Genomic DNA, 15,802 nt, shown 5'->3' with positions numbered 1-15,802 from the left:
CACAAAAGAAAGGTTATATTTTCAGCAATGTGTCTTACATATTGAACAAGACAAATAATCTTTATTGTAGGGATGCCACAATTTTTCACTCACATTCTATTGTTACTCAATTTGCATACAAAGCAACGCTTTCTTATTTATTCCCTATAGATCCTGCTTGTCGATTAGTTAAGGACACCATGTTCAATCTAAGTCACATCAACTGATGCTCAAGTCTTCTTCTACAGACAATTCAAAATGAGTTTATCACCTAAATAGGAAAAGGACGTCAATGGACTTATATCAATGCATTGGTGAATTTTCTGACTTGACTTCTAAAGATGTCAAATATTGGTGCCGATCTCCTGACAATACGATTACAGAAATACGTGGGTGAACCGCCTATCACATACCATACCATTGATTTCACTTTGAATACCAATCGTCGATGACTCGTGATTTCATTCTCAATTCAAATCACATCAACAATATCGTCAGGTCTTATCTGGCGAAAGATCTTATTTTCATTCAGCTATTTGATGCTTGATTGGATCTGTACGCGACTTCAACAGAAGAAAATTGATTTTTGAACTGCTATCAAGAAAATACAATTTGAAGAGCTTGGAGGTGCCTAACCAGTTAACTTTTCAACCCCACTGACAAAAGAAGAAAACGTGTCAGATGAAAATGACTTGATGAATTTAAATGTCAAACTTGACGATTTTATTAACTACTTAGATAGAACAGACTGTCATCTCTATTAAGTACTTTTTTCATTCTGCCTCAAGCTAAAATATTCAACAAGCTAGCATAACTTGTTATCACCCATAATTGAAATAGCAGGTCCCTGGGAACTTGATTAAACTGTGAACTTCAAAAAGACTCAATTATCAAGAGATGTTAACAAAAGTAATTTTACTTTAAACTGAGCTAACGAGTTTGTCAATAAACATGATAAAGGTGTGCATTTCAAATTCTCAAGAAATGTAACAATCCAACACACTGATGTCCCTTAGGGCTGTATCTTCCCCACACACAAATGCTTTTAGTGACACCGTTGTCCCAGAACTCCCACTGGACTACATTTAGAGTCATAATACAACCCCTGGGAAACTTTGTGACATCATGAACTTTGAGGATTATCACTTTAGAACGCGATACGATGAATTATTTACAGAAGATGGTAAAATTACACCTTGAGTCTGAACTCTGGCATTCCAATGTCATGTCAAGGCATCAATAGTTAGTGCTAATGCTGCTCAAACTGCGTGACAATAGGAATATGTTTTGAAATATGAGACGTATTAATGTCAACTTTAGTAAAAATGATTTTTTAGAATGATTTTTAAAGTCTTTCCTAATCTCAGGATGGTTGAACATAATACCATATATCAGATCTTAAACCATTGCACTTGTTTTGAGTTTTATTTCTAAAGGATAGATGGAATACAAATACTCCTAGAAACCCATGCAACTTAAAGTTGGGGGCTTAGATAGTTCCATTCAACAAGGTTATCATGAATCCTGGCTTAGATTTTAACCCCGGGTCTATCCTGAAACATTCTTGTGAAATAAAAGGTCAAAGACATGCAGACTAAACAAGCCTCCCTCCTGCAGGTAAGGCTTCGTTCATAGAAGTACGAAGACAATCTCATGCAAATCCGAAAGTCAGCCAATCAGTCATGTCTGTCTAAGCCAGGGTGCTAATGACAGGGACGAATGAACATGACCAAGTACCACCACCGCATGGAATGCTGAAAAGATCTTGTCGCAGTGACTGAAAGAGCAAAAGAGAAGTGTTCTCAAACCCCCAAAAATTCCAATATTCACTGCATTTTTGTGATGCTTCGGTGATTAAAATATAGGTATCAGTATATGTCCATGTTTCAGCAAATTTTAAATATCACAGACAAAGTACAAACCTTGAAAAGTTTGAAATACTCCGTGATCTCAGTCTAATGCTTTGTACCAATAGCAACTACCATTGAACAGACAGAACCAGAACAATGTGGTTGCTGAGAACTGAGACCAAGGAAACCTTTAAAGGGTTATGCTGTTTGTAATAATGCAGCGGTAGATTACAACTCTGAGCCCCCCCCCCCCCCCTATCAGACATTCAACATTTATTTGACACCTGGGAAAAAGGGGTCGTCCAGGAATCAACAGTTTGTCACCCAGACCACAAGATCCTTGCTCCAGGAATTCACTCCTCTTTTTTCGAGCTTCAGAGCATCACCTGTTTTTCACTTGACAGAACAGTGAACGTCAGGAATGCCACACAAATTCACATTTTTGGGTACGAAATCTATTATGAATAGACTTGTTCCCATATCTGGGTAAGGGTTGGCTGGTTTGTGCAAATCAACTGAACAGTGCCTCCTTTAATTCTCAACCTTCTTCCCCGACAATGATGGCTGAAGATGTCAGAAAATTGACGGAGAGAAGAAACTGGATAATAGTACCAAGCTGTTCTCCCCTAAATTCGCGGTCGCAAGACATGCGACGGTCTTTCGGCATGTTTGGCAGTCCCGTACGCAGGAATTCACCAAAGGTCATCTTTGCTATTTTCAGACATTCGATGCTGATTTTTACTCAGTTCGTCAGGAATTCAACGCTAGGTATTTTTTGGATACCTCAGGATGCGACGCAGATGCGGCATCCCATCAGTGTCGACCCTTGAAATGGGGGGTTCAGAGTTGTAATTGACCGCTGCATAACTTATGGTCCAGGAAAATAGAAATGCAGTAATACACAATACCGCGGTGCAGTTATTATGCATACGAATTTGCTTAAACTTGGTATAAATAGTATTTGCATATCTGTCTACACAACGGCAATGTTGAAGTTAATATTCGGTTCATATTTACACAATGTGGAAGTTTCGAATTCAATTACATATTTCAAGAACCGAACAGTGTAAGCCTTCAACACATGTCACAGAGCCAAGTCTTACTGTGATCCAGTCACTCATAACACAGCCAGATTATCTGACAGGGTTCTCCCAATAATATATCGCAAACCTTTGTGGTGCTGCATTAGACATTCTCATCATCGTATTACCCTTCCATCAAACAGTTAGCAGAGCTTGAAGGCAAACAATCCAGTCAGTCATTCCAACTGTAAGGTTTCTTTAACAGACTCTAACACATCCGAGATTAGCCTAAGCCACAACTAATGTACATGTAGATGTCAGCAAGTCAGCAGGTCTTGTCATTTGAAGAGATTACAAAGAATTAGCGTGACTGAGGAAAGCCTCCAATTCAGACGTTAAGTCAACTACTACCTGCCTTTTTGGCTTCTCATTTTGGGTCAGGTTCCCCCCCCGTAATGTAAGTGGAAAATGAGTGATTCATAAATACCAGTAATAATCCTGTGGAATCATGACTTTCTTTGCTGCACCAATACATGCTTGCTGTATCAATAATACAGGAAAGCACCTTAACTCAGAAAAACCTTGACTCAAAACATTTTGGTTTCTGGTAATATGAATGCCGTAGAGAAGATGAGATTGGTTGAATGGTTCCAGGCAGCTTGTTGTCTTGTAAGCAAATACATTTGTGGTAAAGTGGGTAAATCATGGCGACAAATGCTTACATGGAGAGGTTGTAAGACTATTATATCCAGTTTTGGCTAGAAATGCTGCTTGAAAAAGTTAGGCTGTAGCTGTCTGAGTGGTTCAGACTTTTGATAGAATGACATGAGACATAGTAAACCCATAACAAATCACATCTGGCCTTGGGCAATGTGGTCTCTCGCCAAATTATCGCTGACCTTGCCGCAGCACATGGTCGATTGGCTACTTGTAGTCTAGCATAGCAATGGAATCTGGTATCACAAGGGAAAACTGACAGAAAGCAGCATCAGCAAGTGTGCTCCTTAGGCCTCAGAAAATCCACACCACGAAGAGTCAATCGAAATCACCGTTCACAATGAAAACACAAGTCAGCCAAATGTGCATTTTGAAATGACACAATAATACAACTAATATTTACCAGGCCAAATAATCCAACCCAAATAATCATAGGAATACAACAGAGTTTTATTACCCAAAACAATAGCTTCTTAGAAGAAATTAACAAGGCGGCTGATTACTCCCCAGGGAGCAACTAAGATAATCACAGGAAGCAAATATGATATTAGCTCTAGCCTCACCATGACATGGACTGTCACCAAAGTATGTTTGACCGACACAATATTAGTCGTCGTTTGTATTTGATCATGTTGATAACCAGGGGGTAGTATAGTTTAGTACTCCGGTGGTACCAGAAATGCAAAGCAAAGGCGAAAGGTGAAACCAAACCAGCAAGCGAGGTAAAAAGGAATATTATCACTAGTCTACTGTAATTCCAGAAATACTGGCATACCATTTTTTTCATGTAATCTACGACCACAAAAACAAAATCTAATTGAAATAACTATTCAGTTATGGGGTTATCAAAACGTAGATACCAGAACAGCTCAACATAACTCGAATATATTGAGCCCATGAATCCGAATGTACACATGTTCGTCTTCTCCTATTTTATCTGGGTTAGGGTTTGAATATCCTTTGCATAAATCAAAGCTTTGGAATTCTAGTATTTCACTGTTCTGCTATATATCTTAAGCCCGGAGTTGACCCAGGTAACCAATTGGTTCTCAGGTTATGCAGAAGATGTAATAACCAAGGAAGAGGAAACAAGCCTTGGAGGAAGATTTCCCAATCACGAGAGATAGATGAGACATTAGATCTGGCCAAAACTCACCATGTGGTCTCTGTCTCCAAACTGTGTTTGACCATGATTGACTTGGTGGTCATTTGTTGTGATAATCAGTGTTAGTGATGGCTTCGGTTCCTCAGTGGTGCCAAAAATCAACAACGAGGGAGGGAGGGAGGAGATTAGTACAGTTGTGTATGTAATGCCCAAATCAGTTTAACCTTGAAAGTTGAAGGAAGAGACATCTATTCCATATCAGGCCACTCTTCGAATCCGACAACAACCTTCATCAGTTGGACAAACAGGGAAGCTTGGGAGAGTTTGTGATTTAGAGTGGCATGGCTAGTACATTGCGTCAGCACAAATCCCATTAACGTGATACCTAGTTTGTAGTTAATCGTGGGTCACGAAAATAGAACTGCAGTCATACACAGTCTTTCAATTCCTTCTCTATCGCCACAATGCACTTGAAAGAGATCTTAGATATTGGTGTTCAGAGAAAGGGTTACTTCCAACACGCATATTAATTCCCTTTCGATACAAGAACTTATGAACAGCTTCATGTGTCATAAGACCACTTTCCATAAGAATGGCCAATTGAATGGAGCAGTCGCTGATTAACTTGATCGTCAGAGTTGCAGACCTCCTGGGACAGCCCAAGATGGCTACTTCTAGCAGTGCTGCTTACAAGAGGAGACTTCTTTGGTCACAACTGCCCTAGAGTTTCAGATGAAAAATGTATAGAGTGAGTCAGAAGTACGATGTCTTATATGGAGCTTGGTCTCAAATTGGTTCTAAGGGTTTAATTGGCTATAACTGGAAGCCTGAGACCGAGACTTCTTCGTGCTAGATAAGATTTTCTTTGGTCACAATTACCCTGAGGTTTCCAAGTCACAAAACGTAGAACATGATCGATGCCACAAATTTTGCTAAAATTGGCTCTTGGGGCTTAATTGGATATCACTGGAAGCCCCCAGCTGAAAATACTTCTTGTTAGACAAGAGTTCCCAACGGTCCAAGTCACCCTGAGGCTACAAAGATACACAGAGTATAACATAAGCCAGAAGCAGAACTTTTTAGCATGAACCTTGGCATGAACCACTTGAAACCTTCGCCTTCTAAGCATCAATCATTTTGAAAAGATCTGTTACTTCTTAATAAAGGTCTACGCCAATCGTTAAAGACTTAAATTGAATTTAAATATTTTGAATTGCGTAAATATATGTGTTAAATATGAAATACAAAATTGCCGTTCCATCGATAGATACACAAATACTATAAAGACCTAGTTCAAGCAAATTCATGTGTGTAATCACCGCACTACGGCATAACTGCATTTCAATTTTACTGGACCACCAGTAATTACGAACGGCACATCCCTTTAAAGTTGGTCAGGGGTTGCAAACAACCCAAAGTTTCGAGTCGAGGGAAAGAGGGATCAAGAGACATATTCACAACACAAAGCTTGATAATAAGCTAACTGTTCTCTGGTGATGATAAACTCATGGTGGTGTGGGATGACTGATCAGCTGTAATCTGAATGGGCAAATAAGGTAGAATGGGGTATAAACTGTAGCCCCAGTTTAATTGTAGCCCCTGCCTATGATATCGATTGATATCCCCATGCATCAAACAATGCAAGGGCTTAAAAATAAACCGGGGCTACAATTACCCCATTCTACCCTATTTTTTATTATGTCTACTACCTTCTTTGTACCATTAGAGACCATACCAGTCAGATATATCACATAAGCTAAAATGTCACCACCTTACTGAGAGCAGAAACTTCGGCTGCAAAAAGTGAAAGGTCGACTATGTAGAAACGGCTTGGACGACTTCAATAGCAGTGGCTACTGAAGATTTTTTACATGTATCATGATATTTGCCCTCTACCCAACTGTAATATGACATTCCAGACCCATGTTGCCTCAACATTCCGAGACCAAAACAAGGAATTAGAGGAATATTACAAGGGATTATGTTAATCAATTTACCAGTGTCAAGCTCCTCATATCAAACTGGTCCTCTCCCTTTCCTCGTGTGACAAGATTTGGTTCGACAAAACAAGACAACTTACATATCTGGTGTCATATTCACAAAGCATGATACCATCTACCGAGGAACAATGCTCACTTTCTCACTGCCTAATTGAATGATGTAGATTTACAAACAAAAGGGAGCCTTCCTCATGAGTCCTGCATTATTGCTACCAGGGTCCTTACTCGCCTCCGCACTATGTAATTCTAGGAACGCGTCCAAGGACACCGACGATTCAAGCTGGTCACCTCCAACATCTGACCCGACAGTCTTCCTCTTTGCACAGAAATCAGGTGCCATTCATGATATGTCAGGCAGGGATAATCAGCTTACAGGTCTCTCAAATAAGAGCATCCCAAAGGTCCCCATGCGTGACACTCAAGCAAGACTAAGGTGATGATAGCATTAGCTGTATTGTGATCAAGTCAACAGGTTCTTGCAGTCTTTAAATGGTAAGGTTGGTCTCTTGGCTTACTTTCAGATATAGCACTGTGTTAGAAACTGCTCCAGGACCTTGGTCTACTCTCCAAAAAGGCCCTCCTCACCACAACAGACAAGTGTGTATTACCAGCAGAACTAGACAATATTAAATTTTGAATTTGTTTTCTGTAAATGTTAGAGACCCTTCACGTTTTTCATGCATCTGATTTCTTTAGCCTTGATGACAGATCAGGCTTTAAACAGCTGAATGAGATGGTTCCTCTAGCATGCTGTTCTAGCATGTTGAAGAAGGGATCCAGTGACGAAACCCTTGGCCTTGGCGATGGAGCAGAAACCAGCTTTAGAGTATATTGGTTGCTCGGCAGCGACGTGACGAAACCCCGTGCCTTAGCAATGGAGCGGGTACCAGCTTTAGCGGATATTCGTAGCAAGTATAAAGTAAGTCAAACCCAAAGACTGATTTTAGTACTGTTGGCATGGTAGGGTAGCACGTCATAGGCTTTTATGGAAATACCCATTTTCTATCATCAGGACTTTGCAGACTGTGATCAAAGAATCTTATAAGTGGTTAATAGGACGATGCCACTTAGGGACAGTCTATTAGGTATCAAAGAAATAATTTTCCAATAACAGGAATGACAAATAACAGTTCTCCTCCTTTCATTCGTACCTACATGATATTGGGCTGAAGCACAAATGAATACACCTGGCTTGATGAGTAACAGCCTTGGAGTGATGATAATGATGGTGGTGATGATGATGATGATGATGATGGCGGCGGTGACAACGACAACAACAAATTAAATGCCGAAGCTATGGACCAGTACATCAGTCAAAAGATCAAGAAAAACTTGGTGGATACACAAAACCTAAGATGCCTTTCCCCCAGTCCTCATAGAGATATCACCAACTTGGCCGGAGTCCCATAAATCTCCGCTGCATGGTGCCTAAAGATTTCTTAATGAATGTGTCTGGCATCGTGGGCGGGCTAGATCTTGGCAACTGGAAATGTACCGGCCTCGCCAGGGAATGACAATGTATGCAATGAGAAGAAGACGGAATTAGTATGGTGCTGTGGTCAATCTTAATTGAATACAGGCAACTCAACAAAACGGTTTGTTTCATTCTTCTTATTCTGAAGACTGCATAACATTTATTGTAAGTATCAGGTAGGTGTAACCTCCAAGAAAGGCAGGGTGATCTTTGAAGTGATGGCTGTTTTTAAAATTTGAAATTTGGCTATCCTACTCATCTCTTTTTAAGTGTACACCATAACCTAACTCTCTCTGTCATAATTCTTGTGGCCAATTGGCTAACTAATATGAAAACTTAGCCTAAAATGGGTACCAAGGGACCTTATCCCATGGAAATAATGACCAACACTTTTGCGAGTAGGTCACTTCTGTTCTCATCAGGGATTAGTGATAGATGTTGTACGATGCAATTGGCAAGCAATCAATTGGCTCCAGGCAAATGCGCTTGTCATATTGTTTTTTACTACATGTCCTCATCCAGAAGATCGGAGCCACAAATACAGTACAATCAGCAATCTATTACATGTACTAGTACTCAGGCCGAGTGCAAAGAATTCATTGTATCTGAGCTCAAAGTTTTTTTTCTTTTTTCATTAAGACTGGAAAAACTCAAACACTGATATCCTGTGACTAAGGCCTTTGAGAGTGTGACATCAAATGATGATAGCTTTTTTCTGTTCCAGACACAGAGACTTTACTTTTACCATTATAGAACTTGAACCAATGATAACAACACCTGGCTCCAAAAGGACCATAAACATGGTTCTTTGTCGTAGTGGAGAAAGGGGACTTTCATTGAGATTTGCAGATCTGATGAGGAAAATAACGGTAGTGGAGAAATGGGACTCAATGAGAGATTTTCAAGGAATGGTCATGTACGTTTTTAGCTTGAATATAATCTTTCTGGTACAATTTATAGTATTACACACTTAGCATACTGTTAGCATTTGACAAGTCTAAAAAGATTTGGTCCAAAACATGTTGGCAAGGTGTACAACATACACTCTAAATCTTAAGGGTTAAAAGTAAACTGCCTGTTGACATATGAAGTATTTGCTTCATTTCATCGAGCTGGTGGGCAAACAGACAAATTCTTGATTAAAGAAACACAAGCCGTCACAAAGACGGCAAAATGAAATCCAATTTTCCATTTCCACCGACTCTGTAGCTCAAGTTCACAATTCAGTACACAGCAGGTCTTGAACGGCTCAAGCCAGCCGTTCACAAATGTGATGATATATACTTGTGCACTGTTGTGAAAAATTAACAAAGACGTCTCCGCGTTTATGTCTATTGTCAATTTCTGTTGGCGAACGGAATCTAATCTTTGTTCGTGTTCGCGTTTCCAGTGTTGGTCCCAAGAGATTAATTATTCTATGGACTGTCTTTGTCCGATATTCTTCACTCAGTGAGATAGCAAGGACAAAGCACAAAGGGCTGAAACACAGTCAATACAAATACTTTCTCCTGATAATTCATAAATTGGCTATATCCCCCGATATTTCCTGTAAGTAATGGAGACATATATATTTGTGGCATAATACTTGAGACTCATAAATTTTTATCTTATGGGGCTAATGAATAATAGAGTCCCAAGCCGCAGTCTTGATTGAAGAAACACGTAAGTTACATTCCTGTAACAGTGATTTTACATTAAGTTCCACCTTTTTCTTCGCAATAAATTTTTGATATTATCAATCATAAAAAATTTGAAAATACACCAGCAATTCTGTATCAAGGACATCCTATGGACTGACAAATGATATCCTTAATACATGTTACATGATAGAGAGGTGTCCTGATTACAAATGTCAAATTGAAAGGAAATGAACAAAAAGAGGATCCAAAACTAGCGTCCCTACTAGAGATGATGTGAATAGCTAACATAAGTGTCTGCTAAGGGAAGCTCCACTGCAAAAGGATGTGAACATAACCAGGTTTACAGTGAATATCTCCAAATACTCCTTTCCTGAATTCACCAACAGACTAAATATTGACTTTTGACAGATCAGTCCTCGACAATTAATTACTCTTCCGACAGCTTTGGTTCGAATACTAATTAGTCATCTCCAATGATGGATGAGTGGATCAGATCCTATTCAAACAGTTTCTACTGGGTGAGTTTAGAGTAAACACATTCAAAATGGACTTCAAGGCTCTACGATTACACATGACACGTAATAAGTCAAACATGGTCATCTGAAGGGTCCCATGTGTCATATTGAAGATGCAATGAAATGTTTATATAGCCTCCTTTAACTCTGAAGTCACTGTAAACAGACTAAACATAGATATTTGATAGGGCGGGTCTTGACAAATAAGAGCGAGCTTTAGCAACTCCGACTCGGACTTGAACGACGACATGTACGAGACTGAAAAGCAGCCGGCTATGGACATCCTTGATACAAATGATTTCATCAATATTTTCAATACAAGCCATGTGAAGCTACTTTTTGTAGAAAAAGAAATGGCAGCATTGATCGGACATGTGCATCTTGTGAATATCCAAGTTGGTTGTAATGAAACATCCACAACATGCATGCATCTAGCTTAAAAGGCCAGCTTTTTCTGCCACAAATAATGGTATTTTAAAGGCCACAACTCCAGGTATTTTGCCATTTTCTGCTGTAAGACGATTTCAAAAGTGTACCTAACACTTTATACAATACAGAAAACCCAATGCAATTAGCTCCATCCATTTTGAAGATATAGCCATTTATGTGTTTGACAACTTGATTACCTAATCAGGCTAGCAACTGGCTTGTTAGAGCCAGGCGGCGGGTTCAGCAAAAGTTGTGATGTAGATCAGGCTATTGCCCTACTTGGGGAGGACAAATATCAATGAATGCTCTTAAAATTGATATATGAAGTCTGTTAGTCTGTATTTCTAATTCTAACCTTCGATATACCCTATAATAAGGTAAGGTAATACAGACAAATTTATACCATTATAGTAAGAAATCAAACATCAGTCTGATCTATGTCAGTAAACTTGCCGCCTGACTTCACTTAGAAACCTAACCAAGGCTGTTACATAACATGTAAACAAAACAGTTAACCTTGCTTTATCTCTGGACTGGGTGCTTCAATTTTGATTAAACTTGATTTAATGCGGAGCTTTAAGTCCACTCTTTGAGGATCTGTACATGTCATGCAATCATTAAAGCAGGAGTCGTGGCCTTTAAGTGTTGAAAATGTTGATCACATCTTTTATATCCACGATGTCCATAGCCGGCTGCAATTCAATCTCGTAGTTCCAGTCGACGTCAGAGTCAGAGTCGGAAAGTTGCTAAAGCTTGCTGATAACTTCCTTGATATGAATACTGATTAGTCATCTGGATCAAGTGACAAAGGAGCAGATCCTATTCGAACCTCTCCTGTGTGATGGGAGTAAACACTCTCAAAATTGACTTCAAGGTTCTATAATTGCACTTGACAGTGATGTGGAAACGATGAATTACTCACACAAGTCAACGCGTTGATAGATAAAACTTCCCTCCTTAAGAATAGATGAGCTACAGGTTGGTTCATTCAATTTCAAGTCTTACAGAGATGAAAGCCAAATTGTTAATCGCAAAATTAAATGCGAAATCCAGTGCTCGTAAAAGTCTTATTTCTTCTAATCAGCCTCCTTGTGTAGAAGATATTGATGTATCAGCTGTCCTTTTGTGTTTCCATATAAAGTATAAGTATTGTGTACTCCGAGGTGGCATTTAAATAGGTCCATTTTGTTCTAACAGGCATGGATTACCAGCATTTTTGACCCGTCACACCAAAACCAGGAGCATGTTGCTCTAGCCTCTTCTGTTTGGTAGATTAAGACGGCTGGTCATTCTTTTCACTGTTGTCTGCCTTTTGTGAAATGAGAGCACATTTATTTCTTCCATATTCTCTGGTGTAATTCAGGCTCATCTTCTGAGTGACTTGCGCCTCGCTTTGCTGTGGCTTGACGCTCTTTTGTCAATGGCTTTACACCCAGGGCTACCACCAAAATGTAGCCTGAATAAAGGGAATGCGCCCACACGAGACGAAACTTCTATTTGTATTCATCAAATATGCTGAAAGAGCCCAAACTCTTAATCCTGTTGAGGAAAGTTTTCATGGTAAATTCATTACCAGCTCAAGAGCCCTCTAATTAAATACCAACCCGAGAATGCTCCATTATTGGCTTCATCTCGGCAAAGATTAACAAAAACATTTCCGAAGGAATAAGAACAAACAGGCTGCTGCACACCCCAATTTGATTCAAGCGTGGTGTAGGGTTATGTCTTAATTATTGATTTCGGTGAGCTCAGGGAAATGATGATTGACATTAACCGAAACTGCTGAAGAAGTGAACAACCCGCTGGCTACAGGTAGTACATTCCATTCCCTCGAAGAGAATAGGCTTCAAGAGTTCTAAATCATTTTCAGCACTAGTATTGTACAAGTTGTACTAACCTTAAATTAGAACCGGTGAGATGATTACTTAGCATGGGAGTTGATAAAGGGGGGGACCCCTAAAATCACAACAAACGTGTTTTTTGATTGTGATTTGGGCAAAATTTTGTTATTTTGCTCATCCCAGAGAGCCTTGAGAGCCTTTTGCCCCCCCCCCCACCCCAAGACCACAAAGATAGCTACGCCCCTGCTTACTTTAAAGGACTATCATGGATTAATTACGGGAAGGTGGCATACATGCGATGCGCCAAATCTATGGTTGAAACAAGCCAACTGACACAACTGGCTTGAAAGAAATGACACTGACCTGTGGTTCCCCTGTGAATTCCTCGGACTACCGTTACATGCCTGAAGACGCTGATAATCCATGTTGTTGTTGTTCCAGCTCGCAAGATTCAAAGAAGTTTCCCCATTCGTTTCATCGTGATTCAAAGCCTGATACATTGACATTGTCTAACTTACTCTTTAGCTCAAAATAATGGACAGCACTATTAAAGCTCACTTCAGATTATCCAATGTTTCTATAATTCAACATCCTCAATCCCATGATGTTGTTCCAATCTATTCATAGCCGAATACATTAATGTCAACAAAGTATCAAACACACATCTCAAACAAAGCTCAGGCTAGCACGCACTATCCACAATAGTTTGATAGTGGATGGCTAACCTCATCGTGAAATATTTATCATGGAATCAACTGCACAATCAGCTAATATAAAGTTACCATAAAATAAGAATGTCCTCTCCAACATTTAGAACCACAACCATAGAAAAATCATCAAATTGGTACTGATGCACAGCCGAGAAGAAAATACTTTTAAAAGCACATTGTAGAGCAAGAACAATAACAATTACTACAGAAATACAGAGGCACTGACAGCATCCAAGGCTCTGTGAACAATATCCATTTGGAACAATAACTGTCCACGCTGCACACAATGAGTTGTGACTAGCAAATATCCAAGGCCAACTGACGAATATAAACGCTAGCTTATCCAATAATCCATACACAGACAGAAGGCCAGCCAAAACGACTTAAGAGTAAAGCACATTAGATGTACCAATAGTTACAAAGCAACTCATCAGACTATTAAGAGTTCAATGGTCACTTGATGTATCCCTTTGAGTTGAATGTCCTAAAGCTTGGGACACAGGTTGATCAAGACAAGTACTATCACATCCAGACTGTCACTATCGAATGGTGCACATATTTCCAAGTTACTTTATCAAGTTAGCTCTGGTTGGCTATTTCATCTTCCAGTGCTCACGAACGAACAGAGTCTGCAACAACCAATAATTGTCCACAAATAAGCTGTTCAAATAGGTCGAATAATATAACGCAGTAAGTGTGCATCCATTGACAATGCCGTAAGCATGACACATGGTAACAAACCATGAACTAACCTCAAATGCAAATCCCAGAGTATGTAATATTTTCAGCACATCTGATTCATCCAACGAAGAAATTGGCAATGATCCCACAGACAGCAATCAGACTGGTGCATACACGTGTAAACGTAATTTATCAGTATTCAATGCGCTGTTGCTTATTAGCAACACTTGAGCATCGATAGATTTCCCAACATCATTCAAAATATTGTTTGACGTGCCCAGCGTCCACGTATACAACTGAATATGATTCTGTTCCGATCGACATTAATCAAAAGCATATCGGAATACATGTACAAGATAATCCGCTGTTTTCATGCTGATTCACCAGCTCAACAAATTGATATCAGCCCCACTAAATGTCGTCTCTATATATAATAGATGTTAAGTGGATTCCTTCCTTTGTACCAAAGAGCAATGAGGCCTTGAAAACCTTTTGAAGGTGTCATCAACTAAGACAGCGAGACCCTCTTTCTTTCAGAATCACTCCAAGCAAACGGCAAAGATCTAGCAACACATCTATCACCTGAATATCCAATATCATGTCCGATTCACGCAACAATGAACAGGTAATAGTGTGGCAGCCAACAGCTGTCACACAAATCGACAAAATTGTGTCTTAACCAATGAACCCACAGAGTTTACGGTCAAGCCGGAAATATTTGCATCCATTTTATTTTGCGTCTTTGTAAAATTGGCATACATGAACCTTTACAGTGTTTTGAGACCATGTTAAAGTACATGTATTTTCAATTACATTTTCTTTGATGTGGCCACAAAGTTTTGCAAGTATCTGTAAACACAAAAAGAAACGGCACATGATCATACCGGTCTTACCATCTTTTATTCCACTGCGTGCATATCCAGTTGTTTCAGTAGAGATACTTAATGTGTTCATCACAGTTTTAAAATTCCAGGACGTCACCAATAAGGGAAAGTCCACGAACATGTATAGCATGTATAATCAGAACATACAGATTCTTGTGATGAATACTCATTATCATCTACATCATCATCTACGGCGTGATGATCCTAGCGGATCTGTGCCTCGGATAGTCAACTGATACTGTCAGAATCTCTCACTGGTCAATTTGCAATCAGCTATTGCCAAAATATACTGGCTGGTGTACATTATTGGGTACAGCAATTGGTCAGCTAAGTGGTATATCTGGTTGGTCACTACAGACCTTCTACTGTTTGTACAAATCCATATTCGGTATGTACACATTTTTTTAGGCCGACCCCAATATACATTGTACTAATGCAGTATTACATTGGAAATGAAAGGAATCAGATGATCATAATATCAGACTTCCTTTGTCAACTGATACAGGTCTTGCTGAAAGAATCAACTGCCTATGAGAAAATTACCTCAGTATCGCAAGTAAGTGCTCACAACGATAATTCAATGCTTGATTCGTCAGAAAGTCCAACTGGTCAACTAATGCAGCATTTCCTGACAACAATTTGCTGCCAAGAATCTGGTGTGCTTACTTTGTTAATTTAATGCTTGATTCGGATCTGGACTCGTAATCTGTCGATGGACACGCGCGAGGCATATTTCACCGAAGAGTGAAACATAACTATATATTCCAGTTGCCAGTCTATTTCACTAAAACTGCAGGACCATGGCCAGTAGGAACATTTTCGCATGATCGGAATGGAAGCTTGAAGAAGGGTTCCCACGAAAAACAAAACACCAAATGGTCAGCTGTAAAAAATACACCAAATTCTGCCTTTCATTCTGATGTCTCGGGTGGTGAAGAGGGGAATAATATGGCAA

At 39.5% G+C, this 15,802-nt stretch overlaps 1 protein-coding gene across 2 annotated transcripts in view; it reads right to left on the bottom strand.

The window, feature by feature from the left end:
* Positions 1 to 15,802, bottom strand: part of LOC135496597 (N-acetylated-alpha-linked acidic dipeptidase 2-like) — a 150,568-nt gene that overhangs the window by 119,671 nt on the left and 15,095 nt on the right. Inside the window, exon 1 of one of the 2 annotated variants that reach the window (XM_064785994.1) lies at positions 12,936 to 14,069. The exons of the other annotated variant lie outside the window; for it this stretch is intronic. Coding sequence (XP_064642064.1) covers positions 12,936 to 13,078 — 143 coding nt within the window. The 5' untranslated portion in view covers positions 13,079 to 14,069. Of the gene's footprint in view, positions 1 to 12,935; positions 14,070 to 15,802 lie in introns of those variants that run through there. 2 annotated transcript variants of the gene reach the window in all.

Source organism: Lineus longissimus, chromosome 12, assembly GCF_910592395.1.
Source record: "Lineus longissimus chromosome 12, tnLinLong1.2, whole genome shotgun sequence".
Classification (NCBI taxonomy): Eukaryota; Metazoa; Nemertea; class Pilidiophora; order Heteronemertea; family Lineidae; genus Lineus; species Lineus longissimus.
The sequence above is the reverse complement of the archived record's forward strand: the minus strand, read 5'-3'. Positions and strand labels throughout refer to the sequence as shown.